Genomic DNA, 21,734 nt, shown 5'->3' on the forward strand with positions numbered 1-21,734 from the left:
AATTATGTACCTTCCATAGAAAGTTGGGCTTGTATCATTCAAACCTTGTAGCAGATACATGGGAATCCCCAGGTTGCTTGATAGTAAGGGGCAGACCAATAATACAACAAATCACAGCTTCCTTATCAGCTATGTCCTTGTCTCAGTACAATGAAAATGGGGTTTACATCTGTACTTCTATACTAGGGGTGCACTTACATGAGCAGTGGTGGTGCTTCTTAGCACTAGAACAAGCAACATTTATCCAGGTTGTACTGTATCAGGATTATTACATGCAGAATGTCATGCCATACATTGATCAGATCACACAATTGCTACATGTTATTGGGGTATTCAGAACAACTCATATATTATCACTTGATAAATAAGCAGAGTAAGAATCCCAAAGAAAGTTCATTTACTTACGTCTCTCCTGGGGAAAGTCCCTAGTAGCTTGAATTCTTCCCAAGGATATCCCTTGGAAGCTACAAAATCAAAGACAACCTGCAGCTTGCTATTCGCCAGAAAACGTCGCTCAAAGAATTCTCCACTGGGTGTTCGGATACGCAGCTTACTAACTGAGTCAGCGCTCTCCTCTTTTGGCTCTGGAGGCAAAGCCTGCTCTAGAGAGAGCCTAATAGCCTGAGGAAAGAAGAAAAACACACTGATCTTAACCTTAAGCTTTCTTTTTTCTTTCTATAACTTTATTAGTGAGAATGCCACTGTGTTATACTGAATAGAGTACAATTTGATTAATTTTAACTGAGTGTCTCATCAGTGTCTGCAATGGTAGGAAAAGGGGAAAAAAAGTAAGAATCAGATTAGACTAAGAATCAGATTAGGACCCCAATATTATATAATGTTATATTAAGTGGCAACAGAGCTTGAAGACAGATCTTTTTCAGAATGGGTACATTTTGGAATCATCATTTTTCAGGGCCATGTTTTGAATAGTAGTTCTCATTAAGTGCCTAAACCACTCTAAAGGTAAAGGTGTCCTCGCACTTGTAGTGGGAGTTGTTTCCGACTCTTAGGGTGACATCTTGCAACATTTACTAGGCGGACCATATATATGGGGTGGGATTGCCAGTTCCTTCCCCGGCCTTTCTTTACCCCCCCAGCATATGCCGGGTACTCATTTTACCGACCATGGATGGATGGAAGGCTGAGTGGACCTCGACCCCTTTTACTGGAGATTCGACTTCCTCCTTTCGTTGGAATCGAACTCCGGCCGTGAGCAGAGCTTCGGCTGTGTTACCGCCGCTTACCACTCTGCGCCACGGAGGATCTATAAACCACTCTAGTATATCCCTATTGTCCCCTCCTCTTTTTTCCTATCAGTGGTACCTTCCTGGTTTTGTGGTTGCTTTTCTGCTATGGTCAAAAAGGCATTCTCTGCAAGAAGTTTGACCCCTTTCTATCACATTCTGTGAAACAGTTTCAACTTGTCTTAGAAAACGGGTAGGCAACCTCTTGCTAATAGTGGCTGAATCTACATGCTGAATCTACATACATACATCCCAAACATCTAGGCTATATCAGGCCTTTCCTGTGTATGCTTGGGCTCAAAAGAATGGGATGAGCAGCTTCTGTGTCCTTTCAGATACTGGACCTGTCTCTGTCCTGACAATGGGGGACTTCTCTTCAGTTGTACAATCTATGCTGCCTTGGCCTCTCACAGGATGGAACTTCAGTGATAAAACTTAGGAGAGACTTGTCTGCTATAACTTTCTGGCCCCAGGATCAAGTAAATGGTTGCTAGGCTCAAAGTAGCCCTGCCCATCTAGGGTAGCTATCAAATTCTCCTGACTTGGAAGAATGATAAAGGATTTCCAGCTCAGGCAATTACTGTATCCACTGCTTCTAGCTTATGACTCCAGGAGTGAGAATGTACCATTGGTCTCACCTGAAAGGAGAAAACTTAGCTAAATGCTACGCTATAGGATCTCAATCTTAGGATCTCAATCTTGTTCGTACGAAGGCAAGAATGAACTAGGGAGTGGGAGTGGCCTGACGCCCCTAGTCTTGACTTCAAAAACATTCTTGCCTTCGCACGATAGGTGGAACTATTACCCGTAGTGATGGCCCACCTCCTATGGAAAATGCCACTGTGTTATACTGAGTAACATACAATTTGATTAATTTTAACGGAGTGCCTCATCACTCACTCACTTTGCCAATAGCCCAGTGCTATCACACTCATTTTTATGATATAGCAATGCTAGAGATCCTTCTCTTTGCCTGTCCTCCTTAAGCTTGGTTAGGGTGAAGCAACAGGAGGAAAATGTTCTTCCGTTCCTTATTTCTAATTTTTGAGCACACAGAAGCCCCTTTCTTGGGAAGTAAGTTCTTAAGACTCCAGGTTAACACCCTGTTTCTGAAGAAGAAATTCCTTTCTATGGTTTATATCTCAATGCCACATTCACATTTATTCATTTCAGTTTAGAAAACAACTAATTAAAATAAATCCTCCTCTTATAACACATTATTAGACCCATCGTTTATTGCACAGTGGTGATAGGTAATTTGTTGGGCAGAAAGGGCTTAAGAAATTTTGATTAAGGAAATAATTGTCAAGTGCCAAATTGCTTTTTACAGCATAAAATCAAAACCATTAAATATTTAGACTAATTAATTAATTAAAATCCTGTAACCGTCTCCCAGTTAAAATGCTTGACCAGATAACACAAGGAAGATAGACCTCAATATCTGACTTGTCTACAAAGAAACGTATAACAACATTATTTGAACAATTATTTGAGCAATCCTATGTATACTTACCTGGGAGCAAGTCCCATTTAACTCAATGGGACTTAATTCTGAGCAGACATGTATAGGATTACACTGTTAATTTAACTGATATGAAGTTACTTTGAAGATACACACTAACAGTGCAATCTTATCCATGCCTACTCGGAACTAAGCTTCAGTAAGTTCAATGGGACTTGTTTACATAATTTCATTGTCATGGAGCTACTTTGAAGATAAAAAATGCTACTTACATAATGTTTATCAACAAATGCAATTAGGAGTGAGTGGATGGAAGTAGTTTTGTACTCCCTAGGGTGAGAGCCTGCTCTGATATAGAACTGGGCCCCTCTCATGTGAGAGATTGGGAAGGAGTATCTGTGGGTATGGGGCACGAGTCCTTTAGTGCTGGTAACCCGCTTTGAGATCTTTCAGATAGTAAGTGGTCTATAAATGGAATAATAACAATAACAACAACAATAAGATTTTGATGCCTGCTTTTGAATATATGAACTAACAAAATCCCAGTGGTTTTAGTGAGCCTTTGGCATGCCCAAATGTCTTCAGATTCTGTCCAAAACGTTCAGGACTGGGGAGACTGAGTTGTCAGCTGTAAAACGAATCCAAGATCAACAGGACAAAGCAGAAATCTAAGAAAAGAGGTGCTTTCTTTCTGCAAGATCTATAAGAGCTACAGTTCAGTGAGCTCCTTGAGCAGGCCCAAGAGTTGTGGATGCCCATCACAGATTTGAACCTTTGGCTTTGAATAGGAGCCCCTCTATAACCTTGATACTTTCCAAGCTTAAAAGGCACTATGCTAGGGGTAGCCAATGTGGTGCCCTCTAGGTATTGTTGATTTACAACTCCTATCATTCCTGACTATTGGACATGCTGGCAGGAGTGAGAGGAATTGTAATCCAACATTTGGACAGCACCACATTGGCTATCCTTGCTGTATGCCACACAGGCTACATGGTGAAATATACCACACACACACACACACACACACACACAGAGCAGATGTAAAAACCTCACTGGGTGTAAGGAACTAGTCATTTGGCTCTCTGGATTGTGCCACTGGGCAACACACAGCATCATGCACATACATGGTCATTTACCTCATTATATGAAAATGATTTGGGCAGGGTCAAGATTCAAGACTTCTCAATGAGTCATCTGCACATATTATTAAATTGTTTTATTATAATTATTATAAAACAAGTTTTGACATTCAAGACAGTACATACATACATACATACATATAGGTTTGGATCCAAAGATGACTTGTGTGAGCAGAAAGACACTTATGCTTGTGCAAGGCAACCCTTTCAAATTCTGCCCAATTCCATCATCTTCCTGAAGTCCCCCTATGCCCCTTCCCACACATTCCATAGGGTCCCTGAACTATCAGGAGCAGCTCTTTGGGGAACACAGGAGGCTTCAGTGAACAGGAAGGACCAGGAAAGCCCTCTTGCATGACATGAGTTTTGCTTGCGCTTCTGTGGAACCAATGTTTAACATTTATTTTGGTCTTTTACCTGCCTAAAGATCTTACTTATTTTAAAACATTTTTTTTAAATACGGCTGATTTTTATTATCTTTTTTCCATTTTCTCTACTGAAGCACCTGCTTTCTACCTTTGTGTGTTGACATTTTCCATTGCTGTACAACAGATGCAACATTATTTACTAAACCTAAGCAATTATATCAGAGGAAAACAAACAACAGTAGCTCATTAGAGCTGTTTTCATTGTGCAAAGAATACCGCCCCCCCATGTAACCAGGCTCCAGTGCTTCAGCATAAAATAGCTATTTACAATGGATATTCTACACCACTAGACTAACTTAAAGAACAATGGTGGTAAAAGTTAAGTTAACAACTCTTGGACCTGCATTTTATTGTTTAAAAGAGATTCAGCAAGTGAATAGATGGATGACTTTCAAACAGAGAGGCTGAACCGAAAGTCCCTAAATGTAAGCAAACACTATTGCACAACAAGAGACTATAGATAATCTGTACACTTGAACATGGTGAGTGTTAGTGAATGGTACTGCTAACAATGCTTTTGTATTGCTATACACATAATCTTATTTTCTTTTCATTATAGCAATTTGCATTAAAACGAGCAGGCTAGTTACAGGTTGAAATGAGGACTGGTTCTACAGCTCTGAATAAGAAAACAGTTTATAAAAGGCCATTGTATCCAAAGGACAGGTTAAGTAGCACAATATTATAGAAACTGATAGTGCACCTATATGGACAGTATTTATTTTAGAGACAGAAAGAAGCTATTTTGCACAAGCAGAATTTTAAAAATAAGATACACTGATTGATTTATATTTTTATTTTGGTACTGCCATTGTGATTATGTGTGCAAATTAATATATGGACACCACTATATGCTCACTTGTTTATTTATTTAAGAAATTTATTTCCTGCCTATCTATTATAAAAACACAGAGTTGTTTATAATAAATTCATAATAACTTTACCAAAGTAAAACTACAAGCAATAATAAAACAGTAGCTCTGAATAAAATCAGCAAACCATCAGAAGCCATAGTTGTTAATTAAAAGTTTAGGAATTTGAGATATATATCTCAAATAAAAGCAAGATATTGATAAAGAGATCATCTAGCATGGGAAAGACTGGAAAAAAGCAAAAGTATTACACAGAAATAATATTCAAAATGAGGCTCTCCTTGGTAGAGTTTACCTATAATATTGTACCTGGGGTGGGAATTGAAAGTGGGCCTTGGGCTTGTATACCCTCCTCCTATTTCCTTCATGATAGCAAAAAGAAAGCGAACTATAAGATCCCATGTTCAAATAATAGGCTTTTTGTGCCATAAAGTATATATTTTTTCCCAATAGAGATATCAATTCTGAAATGGGTTATTAAAAATCTATTCCTTCCTTTTATTTTTCACACTTTCCAACATTGTACATTGATACCATAACAAATTTTGCAACTAGACAAAAAAGGTAAAATTCCTTACTTCACGTTCTTCCTCCTGTTCTTTCCTAATTTGCTCCAAACGAAACTGCTCTGCAATTTCTCTCTCTTGTGCTTCCCTCTGCAGAAGAGAAATAAACAAGTCACTTCACATATTATTTATCATTAAGGTACACTCCCACATTCTAATGGCCCTTATTTGCCCACATGCAAAATATTGATTATTCAAATGGTGAATATTCCACAATCTTTCACAGCCTCTTCCACAGGGTGGCTATTTTGGATCACAAATGCATCACCAAAAGATTAGACAAAAGAGGACAGTAATTTGTGCACAAAAAATGCATATGCTAATTAATGTATATAGATACAAATTTATAAACAATTACGATAATTTAAATAGAAATACAAGAAATCTCACCATAATGGAGAAGACTGTGGCCTGGTGACCTATGTGCTTACCCAGTGTACCATCCAAGTGCCAACTTGAAGGCCCCTGCTTGCTCTTCCTTTTTATGTTTTTTTAAAACTGAACTTGGACCACACAGCTCTTTATATGGAGAGTAGTCCTCCAACAGCCTTTCAAACAGAGGGCTGCCCTTTGCAAAGTAGGACACATGGCCACTATGCCTTCTCAACTAGTGAGCAATTATTCCTTTAAAGCTATTCACAAATCAGAACATAGGAAGGAAGGTAAACTTAGTCTCGTAATGTAACGTCTGGCCTCAAAAAAGTTCACCTAAATATCTTCATTTATCACCACATCACATGTAGTAGTACAGTACGCACCTTTGCTCTATCAGCTTCAAGAGAGATTCTGTATGCTTCATCTTGTTCTCTTTTCACATTTTCTCGGGCCTCACGTTCATCCTGGTAAGGGGGCAATAGTATTTGGATTAATTTCCCAAGTGATTGCTCCTTCCACTGCAGACTGAAGAACCAGAAGAAAGCAGACTAGCTTAACAATAAAAATATAAAATACAAAAGCCCTAATAAATCTAATAAATCATCATCTAAGGCATTACCGTTCTCTTAACAGTAGAACTCCTAGGAATCTAGGTCATTATGCCATATCAGATACTGGTGAGTCACATCATATGCAATACAATTCTATGCATATTTGGAGCACTATCTCTGCTTTCGGAACACCAAATTTGTGCTACACAGATTGAGGGAAAGGAGCTGGTGATATGACCATGACAACATTTTGTCAAAATAGCTTAACAAACCAAGCAAACTAGCCAAGCAAACGGCTACTTTGCATTTATCAAATACCCAAGCATTTAGATAGGATTTCTTTAGCCAAGAAGAAAGGCACTAAATTATTTCACACAAAGGACTACCCCACCTTGATAAGAATGTTAATCACAACTTAAAATCAGAGAGTTATCAAGATCTCTTTGGTTTGGTCTGGCAAATATGTATTCACACTGTAAATAAAGCCAGCAGTGTTTTGCTTTCATAAGAGTATAATTATGATGTTGTTGTTACACATCTTTAAAGAAATTTTATTTGTAATCTAGCTGAATGATTTGGCTGCCCTGCATTCTTTTTTTTTTTTTTTACAATAATTTTTATTCAAATTTTCATAAAACATAGAAAACAAAATCATAAAACATTCAAAGACAAAAAACAAAACAAAACAAAAATGATTAAACAAAAAAAAAATGTTGACTTCCCATTTGTCACATATCAAATCAGTTATAGGTCTACAATATATAACAATCCTGTCTCTTAAATCATATTATAAAATCACTTTCCTCCAGTAGTTATCTTAATTAATCATCAAATCTCATAAACATTACTTTATTCTTTCCACAAAAAGTCAAAGAGAGGTTTCAATTCTTTAAGAAATATATCTATCAATTTTTCTCCAAATAAACATGTCAATTAATCCATCTCGTTAATAATTATAATAATCTTATTGTCATAACCATAGTCCAAATAAACATTTCGATTAATCCATCTCATCAGAATCTGTTAGGTCCAATAATTTCAATAGCCATTATTCCATTATCCCTATTAGTTCCATCTTCCATCTTCAATAGTCCTGTTAAGTCCAGTAATTTCAGTGTCCAATCTTCCATTATCAGTATTCCATAATAATCTTGCTGTTGTAGCCATAGTCATATAATAAGAGTCTGATGGGAATTTCCTCTATCCCAAATATTTTCTTGCCATCCATTCTGAATAAGTTGCTGAAATACTGTTGTAAAGTCATATCTGTGTTCTTTTTTACAAAATGCACTGGCTCATCTCTTAAGAGTTTTTCCATTGTCACATGGCTGCAGTTAACTCCATAGATTTTCTCTATATCAAGCTCCATCACATCATTCCAGTCCAGAAGATTATCCAAGCCATTGATAACTTTATCTCTAATATCTTCATTAATTTCTTCAGAGATAACGTTAAATTCCAAACAGTAGATTTTATTTCTAAAATCCATAAACTCCAGATCTTTTTCCAATTCCACATTTGTTCCAATCTCCAGGGCTTGTATCTTCCCTTTATTTTTTCTTTTCTCATCTCTGATCTCATTCTCCTCTCTCACAGGATCCCCTATTTCTTTAAGCTCCTGCGTCATTTTGCTCAGTTCAATTTTCAGCTCCTTACTACCCTGTCGCAGGGTTTGTTTCATTATCTCAATCTCATCCATTATTTTCTGAAACATAATTACTTCCAGATTCTCAGCCACTTTCTTGATTGCCATTTTTAAAACCACGAAAACAAAGCAAAACAAAAATAAAGAAGAACCACTTCTTATTTCAGCAACAATTGGGTTAATATTCCAGGCTTGATGACATCACAGTATAAACAGAGCAACCTGCCTTATCTCTCTATGTTCAAGAATGCAAAACAAATTTAGTTCCCAGCATCAAAACAGTTAGTGGCGTCGTGAAGAAGCAGATTCGTCAAAATAAAATAGACCAAAAAGAGAATAGTCCCAGACAATATAATATTCCTCGGAATAGAAATCAGGAATAGAAATCCCTCTTCTGTTTATTATCTTTAGAATGCACTTCCACGACAGCTTTTTGCGACAGAAACAGAGATAAGCTGTTAATTTCGTGAATAACAGAGAAGAGCTATATCTCACCCAGAAGTTGTCCAAAGCCGATCAATCTGACAAATCTCCTTTTGCTGCAACAATTTAAACCAAGTAAAAAAAATAATAGAAAGAAGGGTGCTTGCCTGTTAGTCCGTTCTCTCTTTAAAGAAAAGATAAACGTATCGCTTAAGCAGATAGAGCTTGTTAGGAAGTCCGTCCGGCATTGTTGGCTGGACCTTATCTCATAAATTAATGAAATCCAGTCCTCCCAACAAAAACAGGCTTTTGAGGTTGATCTCTACGTTTCTCCCTGCCCGGGAGAAATTTCATCAGTCAAAAAAAAAATGTTCTGACTGATTTATATCTGAATAAGCTTCTTTTGAGGCGGGCTGCCCTGCATTCTTAAGGATACCAGGGCGGTAAACAATAGGCATGAATAAAAATAAACATACTTACTACAATATAATACGGCATCTATCATAATAAAACAAGTAGAGGCAACTAAAACCTACTCAGAGAAGACTAAAATAATATTTTTTAAGACTAGCTTTAAAATTGTTGGGCAAATAGATATGTTTTGACCTGGCACCAAAACAATTATAAAGTTAGTACCAACAGTGCTTCTATGGGGAGGCAATGCAAAGGTGGAACGCCACTAGAGAGACGGTTCTCTGCCTTGCTGACACATACTGAACCTCACTTGGCAGAGGTATTTGGAGAACAGCCACTTCCAAACATCTTAGGAAACAGTCAGGTTAATATAGGGTGAGGTGTTTCTTCAGGTATGTAGGTCCCAAGCCATTTAGGGCTTCAACAAGCACCATCACCTTGAGTTGGATTTGGAAGTGAAAAGGCAGCCAATGTAACTTCTTTATAATCAGTGTAATGTAATTCCATCTGGCTGTACTATCTGGCAGCCCTATTCTGTACCAGGTTAAGCTTCTGAGTAGTCTTCAAGGACAGCATTATATACAAGCAGAGGTGACTAACAATCATCCCTGACCATTGGCCATACTGGCTGAAGCTGATGGGAGTTGGAGTCCCAACAGCATCTGGAGGACCAATCCAGTAGGAGATGGTGTTGATGGTATCAAAAGTTGCTGAGAGACTGAGGACAATCAACAGGGTCACACTTCTATCTCTCTGCTGACAAAGGTCATCCATTAGGAAAACCATGTTTGTCTCAGTGTCAAACCCAGACATGAATCTGAATTGAAATGGATCTAGATAATCTAGATCCACTGAATCTGCCACCATCCTCTCAAGCACTTTGCCCAAAACAGGGATATTTGAATTTGGGTGATAGTTAGTATAATCTCCCAGGTCCAAAGAGGGCTTCTTATGAAATGGCCACATAACCATCTTCTTCATGGCAACTGGCACCCTCCCTCTTGTAAATAAGCATTAACCACCTTTTGAATCCACCCACCCCCTGACTAGCTGTTAGTAACCAAGACAGGCAAGGACAAATTGGCTGATCCTCTGCAAGCACTATGTCTGCATTCTCAGACCACATCAGTTGAAACTGATCCGATATGACTGGATTAGATGGTGCTCTGTACACTTCCAGAGTAACAGTCTCAGTGATGATATCCAGTTTAGCATGACTATGAGCAACCATAGTGTAAAAGCACATTACAAATTTGTCCCAGCAGGCCTTTGTGGGTTCTACAATACCAGGGCTAAATGTAACAACCTATTAACACTCAAAAGACTACCGCCTGCTGAACAGCTACCTCAGGATGAGGTACTATGAGACTTAGAACATCTGTGTTCTAGCGGTAGTCTTGCTCATTTCATAGCCTGCAGTTCCACTGTAAATCAGGGAGCCAATCAGGCTCTACAATACAGGGGAGAGCCCTTTGAAGCAATTGTGGCAACAGCCCTTTCCATCTCACCATTCCAGGATTCCAGTGAGATCAGGACTCCAGCAGGAGCACCAGCAGTGTCAACAGAAGACTCCCTGAGAGCATTCAGATAATAAATTAACTTCTGCAAAATCATGTATGGCCCCAAGTTAAATGGATTAAAACCATTTTCTGGTATAAATTGCAAATGGTTAATTTTATTGCTTCACTAAGAACTTATCTCCCACCTGAACTGACCATTTTATTATTATCAAGTATAATCAATATAACATTATCAAGTATTTGAATTTACTGGCCTTCCTCTTCATCCAGAAGACATCATTTTAGATAAGTAAGATGACAACACTAGAGATCAGAGGAAGAGTGCTAAGAGTAGAGAGATTCTACCTCCAGTTTTGAAGTTTTTGTCACCACCTCTTTGTGCTTTTGCTCTTCTCAATTTGATCGAAAGTTGCAAACAAAGTTTCTTAACTGAGATGTTAAAATAAGTTGTCCTCTCCATGAGGGAGAGAGGAATTCTCATAATGTTAAAAGAGGTCATGGTGGGGCCATTCCTAAAAAACCTTCCATCTCTGACCTTCCATATCAGAATAAGGCATTAGAAAGTGTGGTAGGTAACTAAGTTCTTGGCATGAGTTGTACAGGCAGCATGAATTTGTTGGTCTTCTTGGATTGATCAGCAGGTTTCAATATAATCAACCATGGCATCTTTCTAGAGCACTTTATAGTGTGCTGCAGTGGTCCAAGTCCTTCCTGGAAGGTATACCTCAGAAAGAAGTACTTGTAACTGCTGCTCTACTCTCTAGAATTTGGCTTGAAAGATACTGGAATTTCCATCTCACTGTTATTTAACAAGGATTTCATCTGGAAATCTGGTGTATCAATATGCTGATGACACCCAGTTTCTATCAAACCCTGAGGAGGAGCAGATACTCTGGTTTCAGTGATGGATGGGGTCACCGTGAACAAAATGAAACTTAATTTAGACAGGATGAAGTCTAATTGCTTAAGAAGATGTAATAGTAAAGGCGCATATAATCATATATGGTGGATATGTCCTCTGGCAAAAGAGTTGGTTGATAGTTTTCAAGGAAATAGAGGGAATAACAGCCCCAAGCTTGCCTTACTGAATATATTTACTGGACAAAATATAGACTTAAAAAGAAAAGAATTTATAGGACATTTATTGATGGCAGCTTGTTTAACAGGGGCCAGGAGGCTCTGAGTCAGGGATAGTGAGATTGAATAGCAGGTATTGGGGAAGACACTACATCTACCTCAATTGGATTTTCAGATGCTGGCAGGTATGACACTGTTTGTTTTCCCCAGACAGACAGTTGAGAGTTTCAGGCAGGTTTAGTTCTTCCTCTTCCTGGCATTATTCTTTAATCACACTATGAAAGGGATGTCAGGAATGTAGCGGTGTATTATGCATGACTGCCTTGCTATGGCACAAAGATGCGAAATGGCACAGCTTAAACCGCCAGGTCAAAGTGAACAGTTTCCTAAGCAGATGCACCTTCTCAATCAAGTTCACAGTTGAGACAATGGAAAATTGTTTATCTAAGTAAGATATTTAACTATCTAAAATATTTGCATAGGGTTTTTAAAAAAAATACTATGTTTTAATTAAGATTAATGTTGCATTGCAGAGCAAGCAATTTGCAGTACAGGACTTCATCAGTGTGAGAAAAGACTACAGAGAAAATTGTGATATCCTTTCATAGTTGCAAAAATAAATATTTGCATACCACCAGCAACAGCCTTGATCCCAAGGTTTCCCTTGGAGCATTAGCAAAGGACATGTGTCTTTTACAATGCTTCTACCTGCAATTATGTTTAGCCTTTGCAATGCTGGGGTAGACCCACCTCAACTGAGAAAACCATGCACCTGCCCTCCTTCCTTTTTTCTTACTCTTCCTTCTTTCCATCTGTGAGAGCTCCTTTTACTATTTCTGCAGTGTTGTTTATTCATTTTATTTATTTGGGAGATTTATAAATGACATTTAAAAAATTCCCAGGATGACTTACGAAGAAGCACTTGTTAACAGTGCACAACTACAGCCTCTCCTCACAAAATGGTGTATGAGCAAATTTCTTTACCAGGAGTACTCTTGCTATCTACTTGATCAGATATGCTGCAGTGCTGAGGGAGGTCTGGCCTTACCACAAACCAATATGAATTAGGCGGTAAGACAGATTTTACTCTGTCACTTTACTATAGTCAGTAACAAAACCATGCCCCAGGTGGAGGAAATACAGGGCTGGCCCTACCATGAGGCACAGTGAGGTGGATGTCTCAGTCAGCAGATCTGGGGTGCCATGAAGACAGCAAATGGTTAGGTATTTAAATTAGTATTTGTTGTATTAATTTATTATTAGGGAGGGGGAGATGTGTGTGTGTGATTTCTGACTCAGGTGCCAAAATAAATTGCCCAGTGCTATGCATCTTGACTTTGCTGCTCTATGCAGCAAAATGCCTTGGACCTTGGGGAAGAAGAGAGATGAAAGAGCAGGTAAGTGGTGCTAACCTGGAATAAGTGGTTTGATGACAAATCCAGTATGGAAGGAATATTGCCTAGCAATCAAAACCCTCTTCTACACAGTGAAGAGAAAGACAGCTGTGCAATTTGTGTACAAATTAGCTATTATAACAGAAGAAATTCTCACTGGCACTAAAAGTCAGCTGAATAGGCCTTGTTTTGGATTCCATCTTATGGGGAAGTAAGATTAGCCTCCACTGAGAGTAGGGCTTTTTCTATTTTATTTATTTATTTATTTATTTTATTTATATCCTGCCCTTCTTCCAGAAGGAACCCAGTACTTTGGAAGTCATTTCCAAAAGAAAGTTCATACCACCTCTTCTCTGCTAGCCTTTCAAAAAGTAAGCAAAACATTTTAAAATTTCAATTTTCATATTCATTGCTTTCTATACTTTTACTGCTTGTTCTACTGTTTTCCTTTTGGAAGTTTCTTTGTACCTATGAAAGCAGCATATACATTTTTGAATAAATAAAAATATTTTCTCATTTTGCACAGGTTTTTAAAACATAAGATATGATATCAGAAGCTAACTTCTACCAAGTCATTGATCCATCTAACTCAGTGCTGTGTACTCTGACTGGAAGCAGCTCCAGAAGATCATTTTAACTGGAGATGCCAAGGCCTAAATCTGGGACTCTGCACATAAAGAGACAAAAACTGTTACTGACTGGTGCCCCTGCTCCCCAAACTGAGACAGTCTTATGTATTTATATACTAATAGTTTCAATGTTTCATCAAGTTTTGTAAAAATAAGCTACCCTCCTCAGCTTCAATACCAGTTAAGAAAAATTGCCTTTAAAATGGATGTTCCATTTAATTTTCTATTCCGAGTAACTAAATGCAGGTTTTTCACAATATGCTGGCTAAGTGCTTTACAGGTCACTGGAAAGTAAGTGACATTTCACTCCCCTGACAGCCATCCAGCAATATTGCTCACTTAAGTTTGTCGGGAAAATGTGAATGCCAAAAGCTTAATCTTGCTCAGATTCAGAAAGCAAAAAGGGGAAACAAGCACATAGGAGTTGTCCTCTGCCATTACTTAGATAATTATTATTCATTACATATAGATGAGCACAGTAGTAACTCAATGCCTGGCTAGATACAAAATTTACCTGGAACAGTAACAAGATAAGAGGTCTATTTAAGCCTTAACTTACCTCTCCTACTAAAAATGGTGACACATTGTACCTTACAAAAAACAAGGGGCAGGGGTGGTGAATGCCAAACCCAACAAACAAATATATGAAAATCTATCTCTGATTAAAACTCCAAGATGCTATAAAATAAATCAAACAATGGCTGCCTTAATCAAAATGTTTGATCCTGTTTGATTTGGCCAAGGCCCAAGCCAAATTGGGCCCATTTGGACGTTTTTGGGGTTTAGCTGCGTTGGGTACAGACAGCCATGGATCACTACAGGTTGGATTGGATGACCCACAGGGACCCAGACCTATCGGGGGTGGGCATCAGGCAGGAAGAAGAGGCTGCCAGAGCTCTCCTCCTGCCTGAGCGCTGCCCCACAGGATTGCTGCTTCCGTTTATCAACTGATGAGCAGAGGCAGAGATCCTGCAGAGATTGCTAGTTTGCAATGGGCTTTCCTGCAGCAAAACTCCTTGCAAACCATCATTGTGCAGGATCGCTCCCTCCACTCATTAGCTGTTGCGCTCAGGGAGCGATCCTGCAAGTTGCAGGGTGGTGTTTTGCAAGGGGCTTTTCTGCAAAACATCTCCTTCCCCCATCCCCTTCTGGCCATATGTTTATTTATTTATTAAACATTAGCCCCACCACCAAGCTTATTCAGGAGTGGCTTTGACCTGGGGTTGGTGGTCCCTGGGTCGACCCAAGGTGGGTTGGCATGCCCTCCCCCTTGACTGGAGTCACGTGGCAGATTGGGGGGGTCTGTGTACAGCCCCAGTTGGGATTGTATCACAGGTAAAAACTTGAGTAGGGTGGAGGCAAATGGCTCTTGTATTGCTCTTTTATTTTGTCATGCTTTTAGCTTTTTAATGGTTTTAACTTTTTATGTAAAGTGGTTTGCGAACGCTTGTGTAGAAAAATGGTGCATATATATTGGTTTGGTTGGATCCTAACTAGACGCGCATGAATCACAGGGCTCCTTCTGTTCAAGGATAGGACCAAGATCCAATGGAGTGCCAGCGGAAGGTGGAAGGCAATTTTTGCTAATTACCTCTGCACCACCTCTCACACTGCTCCAGAGAGCCTCCCAACCATTTACAGCAGTTTTTTAGGTGACATAAGAGGCAGAGTAGGAAGGAGAAATCAGTGACAGTCACCTTTTCCCCTTCCACTGGTGGGACCATCACATGGGCATACTCCACTAAGGATCACTTACAGCAACAGAGGCCTAATATAGGATAGGGTTGCCAGGTCAGAAGCATCCCAAACCATGAGATTTCAGGGGCAGGCCCTAGTGATGTCACAGGGGCGGGCCTTAGTGAGATAATTATGCATGATACATTAAGCACCAACCACAGCTGCTTGGAGCATACAATTCAAACAAAAACATTTCTCTGATTGGAAATTAAGATAGAAATCTTAGCTAAAAGATGTGAGTCAGGGTAGGGAACATTTAATCTAGCCTACTTGCTTCTGGCAACAAGGGTTTAAGTGCCCTCAGGCCAGGCCAGTCATCAGAAGGTCATTGTACGAAGAAAGGAGACTAGTGTTGTGAAGATGTTAGATGGGAGCACTCAGGAGTAAAGATGGATGCCCCTTGAAGGATGCAATTCTAAACAGGCTTACTAAGCCCCATAGAACTCAAAAGGGCTTACTTCTGAGTAGATATGCTATTGGTAAAGCTTGACTAGGGATCCTCTGCAAAGATATCCATATCCAATCAGGGTTGGCAACCCCCTGCCTGAAATGCCCTGCCCCTACTTTTTAACATGGCTGCTCCAAACTTCTTTATACCGATTTGACCCTTCACTTCAGAAAGAGGTCTGAGAAATGAGTAAGAGTAAGAAGACTCTCTAACCTTTTCTGTCTACCCTGTGGGCTGCTATAAACTCACTTTGACAGCCAACCCAATTCCAGTGAGTAATAATTGACAGAGAGAAAACACACATGGCTTGGTCTACCTTCACAGGCAGCAGCTTGGGAACAACAACAATTGCAGCCACACTTCCCAGTATGTGAATTCTTTTTTATCACTATTGGGCAAGAAACAAAGCATCATGCAACCAAGGTGCATCATCAGTGGGTTTAAGGGGATTGAGATGAGCACATGGAAACACCGTAGTTGCTTCTATGGATGTAAGGTAGTGAGGTTAAAGGTAAATGAAATGCAAACAGAAAAAGAAATATAGGAATACCTCGCATTAATGTACTCAATGGGACCAGAGCGAGTAAATAAACCGAAAATGTCCTTAAAGTGAAGCACTACCTTTTAAAACTTTTTTTACCTCTCCTTCATGTGGAGCCTAAAGCCTCTGCTACTGCGCTGCCGCGCCTCCCACCTGATTGCGATCGCGCCTCCCAGCTGATTTGCGGTGGCACAATCGCATCTATTTCCACTCCCACGCACTGTTAAGTGTCCGTAAGTGTGAAGCAAGCGTACGCAAACAGGGGCATGGTGGAGTATGGAGTATGTCCGTAAAAGCGAGTGTACGTTAAGTGAAGGTCCATATAGCGGGGTATTCCTGTACAGTGGTGATTTCCTAAATGCATTACAATACCAACCACAACAAAATTCCTATGAATACGGCAGAAAATTTAGCATCCCACAACCAGCCAGGATTCCTAACCAAAAACCAAAACTAAAAAAAATCCTGGCAGCCAGTCAGCCAAGGTCACAGCAATCCCCATGCAGCACAACCTGCCGACATGAGTGAGACCCTATCAGCACATAGTACTTCTGCTCTGAAATCTGCACTGGTTGCTGATTTACTACTAGGCCAAGTTCAAGGTGTGCTTTCCATGTTATGGGTGCCACATAGTACTTGTTCTGTTCTCGTAAGAAATCAGTCCTTTAGTGTGGCAGCACCTATGCTTTGGAACTCCCTGCCTACTGAGATTAGACAGATGCCTTCATTGTACTCTTTTCAGAACCTGCTAAAAACATTTTTGTTTAGGCAAGCCTACCCAGGCATGTAGAAGCTATTGTGTTTTTTATCTGTTTTTAACTCATTGTTGGTTTTACTATTTTCAATGTTTTTAAATACCTATCTTTTAACTGTTTTTGCCAATAATTTTATTGTTTTAATTCCTTCTGTAAACAGCTTTGGGGTTTTTTACAATAAAGCAGTACATAAATGTTGTAAAAAAATACATAAATAAATTTTGGAGTCACTGTAGCCCTTGGGTGTTTTTCCACTTTTATGAAGAAAGGAATCTACCTTATACTGACTCAGACCATTTGGTACCATCTAGCTCAGTACTGATGACATGGACTAGCATTGACTCTCCAGGATTCCAGGCAATAGTCTTCTCCAGAAATTGAATTTTGGACCTTTGCATGCAAAGCATATGCCCTACCACTGAGTTGCAGCCCTTCCCCTGTTTTAAAAAAGTATCTTTTACAATTATCCTTTTCAATTCACTAATGAATGCAACTTCATACCTAGGGCAGATCCACACCATTCATTTAAAGCACATTCAACACACGTTTGAAGCACATTAATCACACCACAGAATCATAGGAATTGTAGTTTGTTAAGGGTGATGGGAACTATAACTGTTAGGGGAAAACTACACTTCCCAGGGTTCTTTAGGGAAAGTCATGCACTTTAAATGCGTTGGATGTGCTTTAAATATATTGTGTGGATCTACTTAATAAACTTGGCCTGCATGTAAATTGTTTTAATTAATTTTTTAAAATGGAAATGAGCTATAACGTTTACTGGGTGACCATGGGCTACTCACCATCTCTCAACCTAATCTGCCCCTCAGGATGAAAACAACAGAGGGGAATCCTGACCACTCCAAGGAAGAAGGGACACTTAGAGGAAATAATGTACAACCATAGTGTGAAATCAGATACTTATTGGGACATAGTATGAAGAAATATTTATATAAGCATGATTGTCAAAGATGTTTATTATTTACACAACCTGTAAAGATATTTATAGTGCAATCCTATGTTTGCTTATTCAGAAGCAAGTCCCAGTGTATTCAATGGGGCTTACTCAATCAGGAAAGCGTGCACAGAACTCCAACTTCAAATGATAAGGAACTTCACTCATCCAACCCAAAATTCAGAATCATGCCACTTTAAGCTGTTTTGCAACTGTTTATACTTATTTTTATGGTTATTGGATTTTAAAGGGATTTATTTCTTATTGTGAGCTGCCTTGGTTTCCAGTCACCCAATTCTACTCCCAGAGTTGTTGGGAAGACCACACCCACCCACACCCACCCACAGAGAGAGAGAGAGAGAGAGAGAGAGAGAGAGAGAGAGAGAGAGAGAGAGAGAGAGAGAGAGGAAATGTAAAAATACATACACCCCATATAACAGTTTATTGTCAAAAACAGTTGGTCATTGCAGAACTTTAAAATAAAATAAAATATTAGTTTCCTTCGTAATAAAAGCAGTGATACCTATGTAAGCCCTGCATAACTGCGTCAAAAATAGGATTGAAGGGGGAGAGAAAGATTTACGACACAAACACAATCCTTTGCTATGTTCACTCAAAAGTCCTATTAATTTACAGCACAATCTAGCCATGTCTATTCAAAAGTAAATCCTATTGAATTCAGTTTACTCTGGGTATGTGGGATTAGCATTGCAGCTTTACTCCCAGAAAAGTGAGTACTGTATTGTATTAAAGCTTCATATTGGGAACGTTTTCAAAACACTGCTGTCTTCAACAGCCCAGAATATTTAAACTTGTTTGACTCCTGCACACAAGAGAGAAAAGACTTTTGGAACTGCTGAAAGCTATATATATATACTTAATTTATGAGATTTTCAGATAAGCAGGGAAAAACAGTTTTCTGGCCTTGCATGGGGTCTAGCTACTGTCTGGAGGCCAACAAATTGTTGATCACAACCTTGATTTCACTTATTGGCTACAAATCTGAAAGGGTGGGGTTAGAGTAGCCAGCTGCAAGCTCATTTAACAGAAGTTGCGGGGTGGTGGTGACATTTTGGTGTATATATCATGAACCAGAACACCTAGAAACTTAATTTTTTTAAAAAATGAAAGCTGAGAGTCTGGAGATTAAGGCGACTCACCTAGAGACCTGAAGAGGACCCCAAAAAGCCAGAGTGTCCAGGCAAAACTGGAGACCTGGCAACCCTAGTATAGGATTATAGGGCAATCCTGTACTAGTCTAGTCAAAAGTTCAAGTACTTTCGGTGGGACTTTCTCCCAGGTAAATGTGTATAGGATTGCAGCCTCAGTAAGTATGCAACTAACTAACTATCGCTGAGAAAGTTGCACCTCTGAAGATTTAACTTCTTGGACTGATGGTATCTAAAAAAAGGACTTCCTGAATAAAACTTAACTGATACAATGATTTTATATAGGCTAAGATACTTGCTTAAAATATACAGCACCAAATGTGATGAGCATGCAGATGCACTTATATGTGGAAACAGCATATAATATTAACAACAACAAATTTATAACCTGCCCTTCATCTGGAGATCCTAGGGTGGGTTGCAACAGTTTAAAATACACAATTAAAACAATTAAAAGCAACTCAAAATGACAAACATCACAAAAAATGGTGGGTGCTAAAAATATACATCTCAGGTGTCAAATGCCAGGGTAAAGAGGTGTGTCTTCAGCATTTTCCTAAAGCTCTACAGTGAGATTGCCAGATGCACCTTGGTGGGGAGGGAGTTCTACAACTTAGGGACTGAATGAATAATTTATTTCGATCAAAGATCAGTACACAAAAAAGCATGCATAAACAAAATCCTATAAAGTACATAAAATCATAAGTGAGTAAAAAGTACAAAACTAAAATCAGTATAAAATTTCCTATCGAAGGTCATTTATCATTGTTTTCCAACATGCGATAGCAGCAGCACAGAAACTAGCTACTCTTACTGTAACTGTGGACTCCTGTCTGCCAATAAGTGCGTTAAGTAAAGCTCATTAGGTAAGTCCGGGTTGCTTTGTAAAATTGGGGTAATAAAAGAGTGGTGGAGATCCCTATAAAAGGTACAATACAATAAAATGTGACCTACGGTTTCCCACTTCCTCCATTCCACATGGACATACCCATTCGTGATAAGGTACCCTTCTATATCTTCCCTTCAGGAAGGCGGATGGAAGTACATTAAAGCTGGCAGCTGTAAAACCTCTTCTATATTTAGGGATATCCAAATTTGTTAAGTAATGCATGGGCACCAGTGCCCTACTGTTATCCCTGAACTCAGGGTGCCTACCAGCAAGACTCAAATGATTTTGTAGTTTTATATCCCAAATTCACTGTTGGATAGTGGTTTTTGCTTTACCATATCCAAGAGCGAGAAGAGCACAAGGGGTAAATCTCAGATTTTGCAATTTCTCAAACAGCGAGCTTTTCCATCTTGATTGATGTGCATCAATCAGTGTCAAAGGGGCCAAACCCACAGGAGAAAAAATCTGCTTCAGCCAATAATGAAGTCTAAGAATCCAAGCACGGGCTTCAATAGAGATTATCCCCACTTCTAAATGAAGCAACACATTAGGCACACAGCTTGGAACTCCCAGCATGGCTCTCAGAAACTTAGTCTGTGCGACTTCGAAAAGAGCAAAGTTATCATATGCACATAACTGGGCGCCATATAACATCTTTGAAATAGGCTTTGCTATAAACACCTGGGAGGCTGAAGGCACATATTGGCCCCCCTTTGTGTAAAAGAACTGGAGCAAGGCCTTTATACTCCTCTGAGCATTCCCAGCAGCATTTTTTGATTGTGCTCTCCAGGAGCCTGATGCATGGAAAGTTACACCCACATAGACGTAAGATGCAACCTGTTCAAAGGGATGATTATTGATCTGCCATTTATGCTTTGTCCTCTTCCTGGAGAAGACTAATACTTTGGACTTGTCATAATTAATCGTCAGGCCTTCCGTATTGCAATGGGAGTCCAGGGCTTTTAAAAGGCGTCTCAGACCTATACTTGTCTGGGAGAGAAGCACTGCATCATCAGCATACAAAAGGATTGACAGAGCTCTATTACCTAATATTGGTGGATGCGAGTTAACTTCCGCTAAACTCTTAACTAGGGAGTTAATATAAAAATTAAATAAAGTTGGGGCAAGTATGCATCCTTGTTTAACACCATTAAAAGTTGGAATGGGATCAGATCATTGGCCAGCACGATTGCAACTAATCCTCATACAGGTGTTTTCGTATAGTTTACGAATAAGAGTTAACAAGCATCTGTCAATGTTGGTAGCATCACATTTTTCCCACAGTCTATCCCTCTGAATCAAGTTGAAGGCTGATTTGAAATCAATAAAGGTTGTATAGAGAGCTCCCTCTCTGGGTGATGCATATTTTTCAACAAGATGTTGGAAGACTAGGACCTGGTCTATAGTAGATGGCCCTGACCTGAAACCAGCATATTCATCTTCTAATATGCTTTCTTTTTCTAGCCAATTTAGTAGCTTCTCATATAAACGGCTGGCA

At 39.3% G+C, this 21,734-nt stretch overlaps 1 protein-coding gene across 1 annotated transcript in view; it reads right to left on the reverse strand.

The window, feature by feature from the left end:
• Window positions 1-21,734, reverse strand: part of FAF1 (Fas associated factor 1) — a 299,638-nt gene that overhangs the window by 40,049 nt on the left and 237,855 nt on the right. The window contains exons 16-18 of the mRNA XM_061632944.1: window positions 6,473-6,553; window positions 5,727-5,804; window positions 406-621 (exon numbers count right to left, since the gene is read on the reverse strand). Of these exons, the coding sequence (XP_061488928.1) occupies window positions 406-621; window positions 5,727-5,804; window positions 6,473-6,553 (375 nt within the window). The remainder of the gene's footprint in view (window positions 1-405; window positions 622-5,726; window positions 5,805-6,472; window positions 6,554-21,734) is intronic.

The sequence above is a fragment of the Rhineura floridana genome, chromosome 6 (genome assembly GCF_030035675.1).
Source record: "Rhineura floridana isolate rRhiFlo1 chromosome 6, rRhiFlo1.hap2, whole genome shotgun sequence".
NCBI lineage: Eukaryota > Metazoa > Chordata > Lepidosauria > Squamata > Rhineuridae > Rhineura > Rhineura floridana.